Here is a 16,972-nt window from a genome sequence, read left to right as displayed (position 1 = left end):
TAATCGGAACCACATTTACACCCTAGACCAGTATTTAAAGGACTCTTACAGTAAACCCTTCAGTACTACAAAGAATTGGCCTCCCCTGTAATGTATCTGCTTTGAAATCAGATTTTCTTTTTTTTAATCTTTTATTTAAATTCAATTTAGTGAACATATATCGTATTATTAGTTGCACGGGTAGAGTTTAGTGGAAGTCGGATTTTTTAATATCAGAATTTATATAGTGAGATTTACCTACATATGGCTTATGGTACTGTACTTACTTCTACTGTAAACTGAGGCAAAAGCGTTCCCTCAATTGTAAAGAGTAGGAGAAAGTTTGAGAATCAAAATAGCAAAAATTTAATAAGATGACACTTTTTCATTGGCGAAAGTTTTGAGTCTGGTGATAACAATGGAGCATTTGTGAAAGGCTCACTTAGCCAAACTTTTTTTGTGAAAACAGAATTAAGTCAAACCACGCTACAGCATACTAAGAATTTTTGGAAAACAGTGGAACATTCCAAGATAAAATATTAGGTCATTTCAGGGCTCGAGGTGGGGTGAAGTGAGCTAAATTAGTCCTCAGATTGCTTTTTGGACATTTTTTTTTTTTTTGAAAACTAAAATGTATGCTTGAATGGGAAGAACACGAGAAAGGGCACCAGAAATCATTCACTTATTCATTCAATGAATATACATGTTGAGTTTCTACTATATGCGTGCCACTGTGCTAAGTTCTGAGGGTATGGCAGGAAAAAATGGACAATGTTCTGCTCCCAAGAAGCCCACAATCTTGATCTCCGTGTCCTGGGGTAGAGTCCTGCATCGGACTTCCTGCTCAGTGGAGAGTCTGCTTCTCTCGCTCTCTCCCTCTGCCCCTCCCTACCGCTCATTCTCTCTCTCTCTCAAATAAAAAAATAAGATATTTAAAAAAAAGAAGCCCACAATCTTGACTGTAAACTGGGGGAGGGTGGTTTTGGTCTCATCATTTACCCCTCTGGTTCTTCATTTGCTAACTTGTAAAATAAAGTTATTAGACTAGATACTCTTCCTCTAAAATCTCTTATAACTCCAGATGACTTTGATTCTTTAATCAGAGACCACTTTTTTGATAATGCAAGGAACTTGGAGCTTGGAATTTGCAGAGTAAAGATAGCATTTTAGCTGATGTTGAGTGCCATTCAAGATGATGTGCAAATGGAAATTAAACCAAGGCTCACATACCTGGCCATCCTCTTGGTACCGCCTGTGCTTTCTCTTCCTTTATCCCTCTTTCTCTCTCTCTTTTTTTTTTTTTTTTTTGCCTCTTCGTCTCAGTCTGGTATGTGAGACAACTAAATTTGAGAACATGAACTAGCAAAGTCAGAGCTGGTTCAGGGCAGGAGAAAATGAACTCATCCGTTTCCATTTTGGGGGATAGAGTGGGAAGAAACAGGGATGTGATCCAACTTCAGAGTCAATTAACACGGAGAGATGAAAAAGCCAATACAGCCTAAGTCTGGTTATCCTGAGAGCTGTCTGGGTCCAGGATGAGAGCAGGAGGCCCAGGGAAGTTTCAAACAGCCACACTTTTCTCTCCTGATGTCCCATGGAAGCAACAGACTAGACCAAGGGAAGCTTAAAGAATCATCTAAACCTAGATGCAATTTGTACTGATCGTCCTAATAGCATGCACCTTGTCCTGGTTGCACAACAAATTCTCTGATTTTTAAAGACCTCAAGGAAGTGATAATAAGGATGATAATTACATCCTTAACCAGATATTCTGGTATTGAACAGTTTGCTTTATTGCAAATCTCATCCCCTTGGTTGACCCGAATCTCCCATTCTAGAGTTGCCTTCTATTTTCTCCTTCTGTCATTTGCTTTACTGACTAGAAAAAACGGGGACCACCATATACTCCGTTTCCAGCTAATTACTGTACATCCTACATGCTTCTTTGGAAACATTACTATAGTTGTGTACTGGTGACTTAGAGATAACATGGAGTTCATTGTAAACTCCAAACAACTCTTTCCTGCCATGTTATTTTCTGTAATGTTTGCATTGCCTGGAAAAATTCTTAAATTTTTCACCAAGTTTCTCCCCCCACCTTGAATAAAGGCATTCTGAATTTTAATTGTCTCTGGGTTGGCCTGGGGTCACTTATTAACTTATCGAACACAAATATGTTCTTGGTGCCATCACTTAGTCGTTGCTGAAAATATGAAACCCCTACAGACCTAGGACCTACCCAATAGATAATCACTCCTCCGCATTATCACATTTCCTCCCTGGACTCATTTGCACTTTATAGCTCTCTTGCTCAGGAATTGCATTGCTAGTCCCTAAGGCTCTGGACATCTGTTTTCTTAACATTAATTTCATGTTCTTTTTCATATCCCCCAGCTCCTTCTTGCAAAGGATACGCCTTGACACCACGGAGCATTGTCTTTTGGATGGAAGTGATTGTTCAAAAATGCTTATTTTTAATTCTTTCAAAGCTTTGTGCAAACCTCTTTAAATCTGTACAAACATGACTGATTTTTTAGACATTCACTCAGGACTTGTTACATAGCTGCAAATAGCTTCTGCATAGGAAAAGCACATTGTGTTATGGTTGTGTCTCCTATAATCCAAGAGGATGAATCTGCTTTACATAATATTTAATAAAAACAACAACTCATTGGAGAACAGTTACTTCTAGGCAAGAGTGTCTGGGAGATCATGTTTGCCTTTTGCCAGTTGGAAAAAAATACTTTATTTTAGATAGTAGCTTCACTCTGTCCCTTTTGTCAGAATTTAGCAAGCTGATAAGTACGAGACAAGGTCCAAAGGCAATAGTAACTCATCAGATGGTTCCCAGATAGGTGAATAGTTCCTCAAACTGCTTTAATGGGCTCCCTCACTTGTGAACCACCGCTGCCATTTTGACAGCGACTGAAAGATTTCAAATACGTTCCTCCCAATTTCACACCAGTTGTAGAACCCAAATAGAAACCCTGTACTTAACTTCAACAGATTCTATATTGACCAGATAACAGAAAAGTTGTCTGCAGACTGGAAGATATGGAAACCAAGGCACAAAGGAACCTAAACATGGATCTAAAGGCACACAATGAGTTAGCAGGCAACCTCGGAAGTGAATCCAAATTCTTGCCTCGTAATCCAAAGCTTACTGTCTCATGAACACAGGATAGACTAGAAAGAGATGTATCTGGGTTCAAACCCCAGCTGTCACTGCTAGTTGATGTGACCTTCGATAAGCCATTTCTCTGAGCTTCTGTTTCCTTATCAATAGAATTGTAATAAAACCTCTTGTGAAATGGAATATTATGCGGCCATCAAAAGGAATGAGATCTTGCCATTTGCAACGACGTGGATGGAACTGGAGGGTGTTATGCTTAGTGAAATAAGTCAATCAGAGAAAGACATGTATCATATTACCTCACTGATATGAGGAATTCTTAATCTCAGGAACAAACTGAGTGTTACTGGAGTGGTTGCGGGTGGGAGGGATGGGGTGGCTGGGTGATAGACATTGGGGAGGGTATGTGCTACGGTGAGCGCTGTGAATTGTGCAAGACTGTTGAATCACAGATCTGTACTTCTGAAACAAATAATGCAACATATTTTAAGAAAAAAGAAAAAGAAGAAGATAGCAGGAGAGGAAGAATGAAGGGGAGTAAGTCGGAGGGGGAGACGAAACATGAGAGATGATGGACTCTGAAAAACAAACTGAGGGTTCTAGAGGGGAGGAGGGTAGGGGGATGGGTTAGCCTGGTGATGGGTATTAAAGAGGGCACATTCTGCATGGAGCACTGGGTGTTATGCACAAACAATGAATCATGGAACACTACATCAAAAACAAATGATGTAATATATGGTGATTAACATAACAATAAAAAATTAAAAAAAAACCTCTTGTGAAGATCAATAAAGAAATGTTAGAGCATGAGGATAGTGTGTGGAACATAGCTGGATGCTTAATTAATGGCAGCGATTCCATCAACACATCTCCTACTCCTATTTATTTTCCTTAATGATTTCCATTTTAAAAATAAACACATTAATAACAAAACTTCACATATTGCTAATTAGCTTCCAGGTGTCTAATACTACATACACAAAAGAGAGGAGTTATTGAGCAGGGCGCTGTCATGAGAACAGGGGCCTTGATCTTGGACACAAGTCCAAGACTAATTCAGAGTAGATGTGAAAAAGCAGACTTTTCTGGAAATCAATCTCTCTCTCTGTATCTCTGTTTTTGTGTCTGTTTTTTTTCCCCCTCATATTCTCATATCCTAAGTTTCTAGTCACTACTTATTTCTGATTATTGTTGTGCTTAACTTTCTTTTTCTCTTATCATTTATATTCTTTATATATGCTTTTTATATCTTAGTTCTTTTCTAGTTTCTCTTGTTCACTCCCTGTGAATATATTAAGCTGCAAAACTGGTACATCTTCAATTGGTGAGGTCATAATTTGGGGATTCTATATCCTGGAAAAGTGTCTCACACAATTTCCTCACATAAAAGATTGACTTATTAACAATCCATATTCTTGGGCTCCAACCCATATTTAATGAGTTGATCCGAAGTGAGGGGTAGGTAGGTGGGTAAGGGTGAAGGGAATTTATATTTTTAAGAAATACCCCAACTAATACTTCTGATCTGACAAATTTGAGAAACACTTCTCCCTGTAGCCAGGTGGCTTTAAATGGTATTCTGGCTCTGGGCAGCCATTTCTAAAATCTTGAGTCTGGGAGAGCTAGGTGAGAGAAGTGGATGACTTTATACCAATTCATGCCCCTTTTGAGAAAGTGTGTTCTCTAATGTATATTCTGTGGGTGTTGGATTGAAGGAATCATCTTATCTATCAGAGAGTGTGTTATGGAAGCCTTAGAATTTATACACAATAATATTCAAAGGATTTTATTTTTTACATTTGAGATGTATAAAGAAGGCAAGTTTAAACAATAGAAATCGACAAACTTTTCTTAAATTCTATTTGGTCCCCGTCTTGTTGCTGTGGTTGTAATACTTCAGATGGTTTATGTTGTTATTTTCAATTGCTGGCTTGTATCTTGGACCCCATTCTCATCTAGGCAAAAAATCTAGTTAAAACATGATGGGCACAAGTAGAAGGTATAACTTCAGTATATTGAGGGTTGTATGGCTAAATATACACAGGGATAGTGACACGATTTGGTCCTACCCACACTCAACCTTAAAAGAGATAATACCTCCTTAGGGGTGTCATCAAAGATCCATCGCAGTTTCTTCAGGCACCTAAAAGATCGTGAACTTTTTGTAAAGTTCGGCTTCTTGCTATGATCCAAATGTTATAACACCTAACCTTGAGGAAAAAAATATACAACTGCTGTTTAAATAGGTCAAAGTGGCTTTTGAGAGATGTCCTTCCTCATGTGAAACATGCTTTGACCCTAAGTAAGTTTACCTCAGTGGTTCACTCCAGGTCATCTTACCAATGAGGGATACTGAACCTCAAAACAGAAGCTCACCACCCTCCTGCATTTGATGGTGGGTAATTAAGAAGGGGAGATATAAAAGGACATCAGCAATTTGATAAGAGTCAATGCAGAGAAAGAGTAGCCCGTGGAGGCAAGCCAGTTCGTTCAGCCAAGGCAAGCTATGCTCACCAAATCATGTTCTGCTAGAAGAGCTGGAACAATAGAGGAACTCACCCTTCGGGGCAGACCACACACACCTAGTATGCTATGTGTGCCACTCAAGGAGATTCCATTCCCATGTGTCACCAATAAGAGCTTTAATTTCTGAACACTTGTAGAAATCAACTTACGCCATTTACTCCAGCGGGAATGGCAATCAGCCATACTGGAGAATGTTAAACAGTTCTATCCATCTCAACAGTGGCTTTATTGTCTCTGCATAAAAACATTTGTTTAAATATTAAACAGTGAAATCTTGCCTGGTCATTAAAACCCATAAAAAAAAAAAGAACAGGACGGAAATTGGTTAATAATCTTTGATGTTGGCCAACTGAGTGGCTGGAATGCCATTCGTCTTGGTGGCATGTCACCCACCCAGAGGAAGCCCTGTGCATCACAATCCCAGCTTCGTCCTCACACTGTGTTTACAGTGTTCTCATGATACGTGCTTTTCGTCTCCTTAAACGTGCGGATGCTCAGCAAAATCGCTTTCAGTTTTCGCAAAGGCTGTTTTGAATAACCGTGAGAGTCTGGATTCTTGATTTCTATTTATCACATAAAAGCGTTGTGGTCTGGGAGAGACATGTTGAATAAAAAATGCTTCTTAAATCAAAAGCAACTCAGTTACAATCTACCAGGACGCTTGTTTTTTTTTCTTTTTCCAATTCTGTTCCATTCCAAAGTATTATTGGACACCCACAATGAGCTTATCTTCTATTTCACAGAGAGTGGGAAGGCAGGGAAGGTTCCCCTACTATGTGCTGCATATTATCTGACCGGATAATGTGTCGTCCTGATCCTAGTGAACTTCTCCTCAACTGGCCTTACTAACATGGCTATCCACCCCCGTATCCATCACTGATAATATTCACAAGGGTCTTCTTACAACTTCTGTCAAACACAATGATAAGTAAAGAAGAAAGATGTCAGGCCATGGTTTTCAATCAGTGATCTACTCAGATTTGTAAGTCTTTCCCCCAAAGAGGTAGTAGTCTCAGAAGAATAAAATACTGTCATTGCTCTATCAATGAAAAATTTTACAGTGGAGAATAGAGCAAGCAAATACATCAGCTGCTGCCGGTTGTAAGTCAGGTGGCATGAGGATTGAGAGTTGAGTAGGGGTTTAACAACAAGGTCATTGCTGACTGCTAGTAGCTGGAGTGGGAGTGAGGAAGACGAAAGCCTTGCTTGGAGAAGTTTGAAAGGGAAGAAAGAGGAGAAATTGAAGAAAGTTCTGAAGGAGTTATACTTTAAGGAAACTTAATAAGCAGGACCACAGGGGGGAAGTTTGGTCAAGAGAAAGATTTTTTACTTTTTTTTAATATGAGAGAAAATAAAAACATGTTTGCAAGCTAATGCAAATGAATCAGTAGAAAAAGAAAAATAGAAAAGACAGGAACAATTGTCTTTTACTCATTGTATGGTTGTTTGAAGATTTAGATGCGGAAGAATGCAAGCGCTCGTAAGCTAAGAAGGAAAGATACATGGCTTATAAAACCACAGCAAACAACAGAAATCAAATTGTATAAGTGGGGGGTGGTAAAGCAAAATTAACATCTAAACCACGTTTTAATATGAATTAATTTGCTGAGTACACAACTAATATGTAGCTTTTACTGTAGCAATTTGAGTTGTAGGCTAGAGACTGTAGAGTACTTTCAGGTCAAGATTTTATTTATCCAGGATGACTGGGGGCTAGGATGTTTTGCCTAAGAGAATTATACTAAGTTTACCTGAAGTGGATTTGAGTGGTATAAAATATACTTAACCCTAAAACTGCATCAAGTAGCCTTGAGTCTTTTATGATTTATTTGACACACTAAGAAGTTGCAAGAAGTCTCACAGTTAATGTTATGAACACTGTAAAATATTGAGTATAATACATAGGCAGATGGATTCATTTTATACTAACCCTTTTATGTGAATCTGTAAAGGACCAGACAGTAGGTATTTTCAGTTTTGTGGAGCATAGGGTTTCTGTTGTAGCTACTTTCCTCCATCATTGTAGCTTGAATGTAACCATGGAGAGTACATAAAGGCGTGAGTGTATTCCAATAAAATTTTATTTATAAAATCCAGAGGACTGGATTTGGATCATGGACTATCGTTTTCCAGCCTTTGCCCTAGGGGATGATTTATTTTTTTTAAAAAAATTAGATAATATTATATTATGGTTAAGGCTGCAGGGCCATGAATAGCCTTGGATGTCTCCCCTTTTTGGAAGTGGTGCATTTGATGTAAGTAAATCTCTGACATGAAGAAATATCACAGTATTGAGTGTTCAGGTTTTAAAGCTAGAGAAAGGTGATTTGGGATGACCTTGTACAAATCCCTTCACCTTTTTAGGCCTTAGTTTCCTCATCCGTAAAATGGGGATAACATCTATTTCATGAGGTGATTGTGAAGAGTTATAAGTTTCCTTTGGGTGTGTGTACATGCTTATTTTACTTATATCACCCTATTTCCCTGGATTTGGGCTCTTTGGTATCACACTGAGCATGACTTTTTTCACTTAAGAGTTTCTTTAGTGTCTGTTATTTGGATGTCACAGAAGTGGAGATGTGTTGTAGATCTATCTCTTAGGTAAAAGGCATCACCTACCAAATGCCACCTTCCCAAACCTCTTCATCCTACTGCGATCTTCCAGGTCAAATGACAATTTTATTTTCAATATGGCAGTTTCTCACAGCTGATGATAATGTCTTTGAAAGAGTTTAACCATCTTTGATCCTTTGATTCATTAGGATGGCAAACAATTAAAATCCAAGTCCCCATCCAGAGATCTTCCTCTGTGTGAGCTACTGTGTTGAGACATAGCAACTTGAGATGGAGCCGTGGGGTAGAGCATCCTGGTCATAGGAATTAAAGATGCTCTCCATGCCCTTGGTCTGTCCAGACATCAAACACTAGACAATTGAATGGTCACATTCTCATGCCTTCTAGAATGTCTGGAGATTTGGCGAACCATACTTTGCCCAAGGCCTGGCTGATGGAAGTTTGTATCTACCTAGCCGGGCAGGACTTGCCCCATCCATGTCTAACGTAACCCTACAAAGTGACGGAAGCTTCAGGGAGAGTCAGTCCTAACAAAGGAAGAAAACCCAACTTCCCTTCCTTCCCCATTCATCATCTTGAGTCACTGCAACTCAGCGAGCAAAGGGGTCATCTCCTTGAACTTCCTGGGCCAGGGATGAGTTACAAGCAGAAGACAGTTACTTGAAGTCCAGATCTAATTCATCAGACACCTCCATGGAAATAGTAGTTTTGTCCCCATGTTATAGATGGGAAACCTGAAACACAGAGAAGTTAATAATCTCACCAGGTTGAGTGTCTTTTTGCTACTTTGTATTCAGGATCGTCCTTTGGAGGCCATTACACTGGACTGTCCATCCAGATGTGGCAGTCGCTTCCTCTTGTTTTCCACAACTCTGACAGTTGGCACTGCAATGGCCTCTTTCCCTGTTGCACCCCTTTGCACAGTGTCTCCTGCTTAGCAGGGATTCTGTGGGCTTCTGGTGAATGCGTGCAAGAATGAAATCATCAGTGACATTAGGTAAAAGCACTCATGCAAGAAGGAACTAGCTGAGACAATGTTTAAAACAAAGGGAATACTTATCTCAACCTCATCAAGATGTATATATCGAACAAGCACAGCTTCGCTGTCTGCCCATCATACCTCAATACGTAAAATAAAACAAAGGGGCGTCATTGCCGTGAGGAGACTCCTCGGTAAATGCTGCACTTTATTTCAGTCATATTCAGCAGTCCCCAGTCACACCATGGCACACCTTTATTACAGAACATAAAATAGATAAATTCAGCAGTATGGCAAAGAAACAACAGCAGGGGCCAAGCAGGACAGAGGGAAGAAACTAGCCTGAACATTTTTGTATTATTACAGTTCTCCTTCCTTTACTCCTTTTCCCCAAGTCATTTCCATTCTAAGGAAAGGAGTGGAGATGCTCCCTGAATTTCCTTTCTGTTGTTACTTATCTAGATGGGTGGTAAGTGCATTGGGCAGAGGTCATGTCTACACTCTAGGAGACTTTCAAAAATATTTACGCTACAGGTGGGGCCGAGCCTTGTTCACAAACCCGACCCACCGGAGAAAAGAATGCAGAGTCTGTAGGAACCAACCAGCCTCCACTTGTGCTCAGGTTAAACTTTCTATCCCGTTGCCAGACCACAAAGAACAGAGCGCCCCAGAAGATTCCTGGAAATTGGGCAGCACTGAGATGACCTGAAATCACTGTTGCCTTGGAGACAGTTGCAGTGTGTTGGAATCAGCCATGGGGCTGTGTGTGTGCTGCTGCTGACCTCGCTGAAGGGAAGGGCAAGGTTAGGAGGCCTCGGAAGAACCAATTCTGCGTGGCATATTGATTTGGGCAAATATGTTTACACATGAAACCTCTTCTTTCGTCGCTCCCATTTGCCAACTACATGATCTCCTCTTTTGAATTGCAGCATAGTCTCTTTGGTTCTCAGAGAAGGCGTCTCTTATGCCAGATGGGAAAGGCTGCTGTGATTAAAACTCTGGGTGTTGGACAGACCTAACTCTCTGTATCTGCAAGCTAGCCATTAACAAGGTGATCAAATGCCAAAGGGAGAACCTGGCTTGCCTTTTCTTTCATGCCAAGCCAAGACTCACGTCCTCCATCCCATTGGTCCTTCTATACCATTAAAAGAAGACTGGGTCTCAGCACAAAGGTACTGCTCCTGGATCTGGGAGTCTACTTCCATTGCTCCTGTCTCCAGTGAGACCTTAGACATCTCAGCCTAGCTGGGCTATAACCTGGACTCTTAGGTCCTGGTTATTTACTCTTAAGGAACAAAGAACTTGCTGTTGACTAGGTAGTCTAGAACACCCAAACTCCTCAAACATGATTTTTACACTAAGGGAAACACTTCTCAGACTCCAGTCACTTCAGATAGGATTCCTGAAAAAGACATTCTTTCATTCTCTCCCTACAGGCATAAACATTGTGCATTTTAAACTCAAAACATACAATGTTATCTACTTCTGGTGTCTTATGTAACTTTTCAGGAATGCTGCAAGACTTTCCGGGCTCCGTGAGGTTGGGAATGGGGAATGGAGAGAAGGGGGCTGGAGGTCCAGGGGGAGAGGATGGGGAGGAGAGAAAAAAACCCCAGTGTTTCCATACATCAACTGAGTTGGCTGTGTGTGACAAGAAGTTACTGCAATTAAGATACAGGCCGGATGTGTGGGCTAAGCAATCTCAGCTGATACCGCAGGCATTTATTGATAATGAAAACTTCGAGGAAGGGAGTTGGAAAACTGTTGTCTTTAGTGGTTTCCGAGGCAAGAGGACAAACCATATGGATTAATCAAAAAAATTACTGCACCTTATCTAGGAGAAGAGAAAACTGTTTATTTTACTGCAAAAAGAATGTTTCTGTCAAGTTTTAATGTCAGTCTTCTAGGTTATGGCTTTACATTGTCCACTCTACCACACAGGCACATTGTCTTGCTTTAAACAATCATTTTGGAGCTGCTGAATGACCTGGCAAGCGGCCCCAGCTATGAGAATATGTGATATACATTCAGAGGAGGTCACATCCCGAATCCCTTGATTACGTGGGCCACCTGAACCCAACTGAATCTGAATTTGCCTATCAGGAGAGGAAGTAAATGCCCCCTCTAGACCTAATGAAATAAAGTGGATTTCATTTGAAATGATGATATTTTCAAGCAAGACATTATCAGGGAAAAAACTAAAAAAAAAAAAAAAAAAAAAAAAAAGCCCTGGAATTTTCTTTGGAATTGCAGTGGTAAGTTAGTGGGAGTAATTAGTAAAAATCAGAACTCTTGAGGGACTAGTTTAAAAGTAAAATATAGGGGCGCCTGGGTGGCTCAGTTGGTTAAGCGACTGCCTTCGGCTCAGGTCAGGTCATGATCCTGGAGTCCCGGGATCGAGCCCCACATCGGGCTCCCTGCTCAGCGGGGAGTCTGCTTCTCCCTCTGACCCTCCCCCCTCTTGTGTTCTCTCTCTCATTCTCTCTCTCTCTCAAATAAATAAATAAAATCTTTAAAAAAATAAAAGTAAAATATAAGAATAGAGTACCTTACCTAAATGCTAAACAGAGAGTAAAACATTCTGGAAATATTGCTATCATACGTAGGGAAATACAATGACAGCATAAGGAAAAGTCAGAAGCTTTCCTGAGAGTAAAATTTCAAGATCTTTTACTTAAAAACTATATGCTGCATATGAAATGAGCCTTCATAATTAGACAGTCACCACATCTTTGTTGCCTCCTAAAGAAGGCACTTTGAAAATTACCCCATTTCAGGTTTCTCTTGGATGAGCACATTAGCATGTTTGCTGTATCATCCTCCATGGAATGAGTAAGAAAGTCAGGTCACTTATCACCAATAAAACAAAAATTGAAACAAACAAGCAAACAAAAAGAAAACAAAAATTGGATAGAGATGGTTCTCTGAAGCATATCTGCATGAAAAAAATTGGCCTGCTGGATTACTGAATCAATCTACATAGGGACCCAGGGTTATACGAATGGGTTAATATCTCATTTGCATATTTATCAAGCTCAAAATTGCTCAAACCTGGTCGGCATCGGTTCACATACTTTCTAGAAATCACTCAGGTAAGTTGTTTGAGTTGGAAGCAACCTGAAACTACAATAAGAATTTAGGCTGCTTCTGGAAGACTTTCCAATAAAAGCTGAGTACCAGGGAATTCAGAGGAGTGGCCTCAGCTTTAAATATTTAGATAACGTTAGTGTCAGGTCTAACTGGAAAGTCTGCCCATGTTGAATTTACCTGTCTCATAGACTATTACGATGCCCTCACGGAAGATGGAATGCCTGGCTAACAGAAACAAATATTCAAGCTCTGTTGGTCTCTGCAGAACTTCTAGGAAAGTGGAGTAGAGAGGACCCCTTGGTACCACCTGCTCTTTGTGAAGGATGGAATGGCCCATCCTCTGACATTGCATTCCCTCTCTCCGTGAGCAAGTTTTAATCAGGCAAGTAGATAACAGTATTCTGTCTGGACCCAGGTGACAGATATGTTTGTGCAATAGATGCAAACGAAGAAATTAACTTTCTTAGAAAGAAATTCATGTGTGTCCAGCAATCAAAAGAGCCAGTAACTGGGGCACTGAGACTTCGAGCAACTGCATTCTGATGAGGCTCTGTTTCCCTGGCAACAGCAGTTCTGCAGACAGGAACCTGGAATTTCTTTTAATGTTACAGAGGAGAACACATAAGCGACCACAGAGGGGCTTTTATCCAGGTGTGTTTACGAAACCTGCCTGTAGTTTCCCTTACGAGGGGAGAAAGAGGCGATTTGTAAAAATTTCCAGATAGGGGACAAATGAGTTTAGAGGCTCTTATTCCAAGGGTGTTTATTCTCTGATTTCTAGAGTATCTTTGAGGGTTGGTGTGGATGTTTCATAAAACAAATTAACCATTTAATGGGCCAACCCACTAGCGTGACTCAGGCCACTCGTCATTTATATGATGTGTGTACACACCTACATTTATGTGATCATACTGTTTTGGAAATCGAGGGGAGGGAAGATTCTGCAGCTGTCAATATCTTACATCATCTCATGCACTTAATACAATTTCCAGAAAAGAAAGAAAGTCAAGAAAGCACAACTTCTCAATTCTTCATGCTCACCTCACTATTGAACAAGGACTGCTACTCAGAATCACAGTCATTTCACATGCTTTGTTTGCTTTCTTTAGCCCCTAGTCTGGGGAAATGTGTCATCCTTACTTTATTCTATACAGCATTCATTATACTTGTGGTTACTTTTCTGTAGCATCACGGGATATCAGAGTTGCAGGTAACCTTAAATACTGTCTACTCCAGTGTTCTAACCTAAGTGAAGTATCACTTTCTTCCACCAGTCATCATTCTGGGGAGACAGAGAGTTGCAGCATGATCCTACCAATGAAAGGGGCCCACTCCCATATTTATCAAATTTCATTTTCAGCAAGGTCTTCAGTGCACCTAAGTTTGATCCTTTGGAGTGGTACAGAATGAGTCTGCTCTTTCTTTTTTCCCTCATGCTTTATGTTTTAGAGAAGTTTTAGGTTTAAAGAAAAATTGAACGGAAAGTACAGATGGTTCCCATAAACCCCTGTCTCTCCTGCATTCACTTTCCCCTATTACCGACATTTTATATGGTTGTGATACATTGGTTATCATTGATAAGCCAATATGGATGCATTATTATTAGCTAAAATCCACTGTTTACTTTAGGGTCATCCTTGGTGTTGCACATTCTCTGGGTTTTGACAAATGCCTAATGACACGTATCCACCATTACAGTATCATAGAGAGTCATTTCACTGCTCTAAAGAACCTCCCTGTTCCAGCCATTCATCTCTCTCTCCCCTGCTCCTCAACCCCTGGAAACCATTCATCTTTTCACTGTCTCCACAGTGTTTTCTTTTTCAGAATGTCATATTGTCCTAAACATAGAGTACGTAGGCTTTTTAGCCTGGTTTCTCTCACTTAGCAATATGCATTTAAAGTAACTCCATGTTTTTTCCTGTTTCATGGCTTGATAGCTTATTTCTTTTAATCACCAAATAATATTCTGTTGTTTGGATGTAACACAGTTTATTTATCCATTTACCTGCTGCAGGACATCTTGGTTATTTCCAATTTTTAGCAATTATGAATAAAGCTGCTGTAAACATTTGTGTGCAAGTTTTTATGTGAACGTACATTTTCAATTCATTTGAGTAAATACCTAGAGGTATGATTGCTGGATTGTTGGATTGTATGGTAAGACTATGTTTAGCTTTGGTCTTCCTGTCTGTGCCAGGGCAGCGCATGGTGCATGCTGATTGATTGGGACGCCCCGGCTGCGCCCTCAGGATGACCGAGTGGGAGACAGCTGCACCTGCAGTGGCGGAGACCCCTGACATCAAGCTCTTTGGGAAATGGAGCACTGATGATGTTCAGATCAATGACATTTCCTTGCAGGATTACATTGCAGTGAAGGAGAAGTATGCCAAGTACCTGCCCCACAGTGCAGGGCGATATGCGGCCAAGCACTTCCGAAAGGCACAGCGCCCCATTGTCGAGCGTCTCACCAACTTAATTATGATGCGTGGCCTTAACAATGGCAAGAAGCTCATGACTGTGCCCATTGTCAAGCATGCCCTCGAGATCATCCATCTGCTCACTGGTGAGAACCCCCTGCAGGTCCTGGTGAATGCAATTATTAACAGCAGTCCCCGGGAGGACTCAACCCGCATTGGGCGAGCCAGAACAGTGAGGCGTCAGGCTGTCGACGAGTCCCCCCTGTGCCGTGTGAATCAAGCCATCTGGCTGCTGTGCACAGGTACCCGTGAGGCCGCCTTTGGGAACATCAAGACCATTGCTGAGTGCCTAGCAGATGAGCTCATCAATGCAGCCAAGGGATCTTCCAATTCCTATGCTATCAAGAAGAAGGACGAGCTGGAACGTGTGGCCAAGTCCAACCATTGATCACCTGGCTGTGGCTTCAGTAAACCTGTCTGCCTTTGGGGCAGCCTTAAAAAAAGAAAAAAAAAGACTGTGTTCAGCTTTGGTAAGACACTGCCAAACTGTCTTCTAAAGTGGCTCTATGAAGCAATATTTTGAAACTATTTTTGGAAGGAGCAAAAAGGCATATATAAATGCCTTTTTAAAAAAGTAAGCTCAAGGGTGCCTGGGTGGCTCAGTTGTTAAGCGTCTGCCTTCAGCTCAGGTCATGATCCCAGGGTCCTGGGATCAAGTCCCACACTGGGCTCCCTGCTCCGCAGGAAGCCTGCTTCTCCCTCTCCCACTCCCCCTGCTTGTGTTCCTGCTCTCACTGTGTCTCGCTCTGTCAAATAAATAAATAAAATCTTAAAAAAGAAAAAAGTAAGCTCAATGCCCAACACGGGGCTCGAACCCACAACTCCAAGATCAAGAGTCTCATGCTCTACACACTGAGCAGCCAGGCACCCCACAAAAAGACATGTTGTATGAATGAATTCATTTGTCATTTGTATATTGCTAGATATTGAAGATAAATAATAGAAAAGAGTGTATTTCTTTCTTATATTAAAGGAAAGCCTAATACTATTCACATATGATAAAGACCAAATATATATTATTTTAATTTATTACATAACTCTCAGTTCAACCAACCAATTCCATTGTACAATTAACCCTAGAAGAGTGACTGGCATATAGTGCGCCAGTGATGAATAACTCTATTTGCAAATATTATTCCGGCCTTTGCTTTTATCTCATCCCATATCCTTCCTCAGTCTCAAAGTCCTTCAACCTCAAATAACCTCCCCCTGCCCCCAGCCCCTGCCATTGTCATGGCATCAGCATCCTCTCTGCCAAAGAGCCATAAGAACCACAAGGGCACGGGCAATGCATTCTGCCTTCCTCCTCTGTTGCTGGGCTGGATCCATGTCCTTAACCTATGGCCAAATCATTCATGTGGCTGATTCCATTGTTGCTGATGTGAAGATCAAGCTTTTGCATTGTCATGATAGGTAGCAGCCCTCACTGCTTTCCCCAACCACCCAAATACGATCCTACCCTTCTCTACAATAAATGATACATATGTCCTGGGAGCAGAACGTCTTCTCTTCCTCCTTCCTCCGATCTTGCTTTCTTTCCTTCATTTATTGAGTGTGGCTTTGCAGGGTGAGAGATATAACTAAGACATCACTGTCTAGAAGAGCCTGTGTTTCATAGATAGGGATAAACATGGAACCAGAAACGTGCAGGGCCATGTGTTAAGTGAGATATCTCATCACAAAACTCCCAGACCACAGAGAGGTGCTGCGAGTTCCTCTGTGGTGTCATGGGGGTGGGGGTGTGAGCTTTCAGCTGAGCCTTGAAGTGTGGGTAGGAGTCTGTTTAAAACAGATGGGGATGTGGAGGGTAAGATGGAATGAGAAGCGAGTCCTTCTGATCAACATATCTCTGCAGAAGAAGTTAAAAAAAAAAAAAGCAGCTGGCTAGAAAGAGGTAGTGGTGTGGAGGAAGCAAAGAACATATTAGAACATTTTCCACAAACCTTCCCGAAGGGGGAGAGACCCAGCACAGCTGGAGGCCACTGAGACTGGAAGGATGCCTGCTGGTACCCTGGATACCTAGAGATGTGTGTTTGTTCGTGTGAGGGTCACTTACTCTCTCATTTTGCATGAGGCAAGCCCTGCTATCTGTGAAGACAAAGCCTTGGTATTCTGCATGCTCAGAATATAAGAGTAAGGCAGTCACTTGCTGGAAATCACTGAAAAGGAAATGCCGTTGGTTCTTCAGATGGAAGAACTAAATCAATGCTT

The 16,972-nt window shown here is 41.1% G+C and overlaps 1 protein-coding gene across 1 annotated transcript; it reads left to right on the top strand.

The window, feature by feature from the left end:
* The first annotated feature begins 14,534 nt into the window (after positions 1-14,534).
* Positions 14,535-15,158, top strand: LOC113926645 (40S ribosomal protein S5-like). Its single transcript, XM_035728652.1, has one exon. It carries the CDS (start codon positions 14,535-14,537, stop codon positions 15,147-15,149), a length of 615 nt encoding a protein of 204 aa, XP_035584545.1. The 3' UTR covers positions 15,150-15,158.
* Positions 15,159-16,972: the final 1,814 nt, after the last annotated feature.

Source organism: Zalophus californianus, chromosome 7 (genome assembly GCF_009762305.2).
Source record: "Zalophus californianus isolate mZalCal1 chromosome 7, mZalCal1.pri.v2, whole genome shotgun sequence".
Taxonomy (NCBI): domain Eukaryota; kingdom Metazoa; phylum Chordata; class Mammalia; order Carnivora; family Otariidae; genus Zalophus; species Zalophus californianus.
This window is presented reverse-complemented; position numbering and strand designations above follow the sequence as displayed.

Excerpts from the sequence above, each read along its gene's own strand:
- LOC113926645 (XM_035728652.1), top strand. The coding sequence starts at position 14,535 with ATGACCGAGTGGGAGACAGCTGCACCTGCAGTGGCGGAGACCCCTGAC.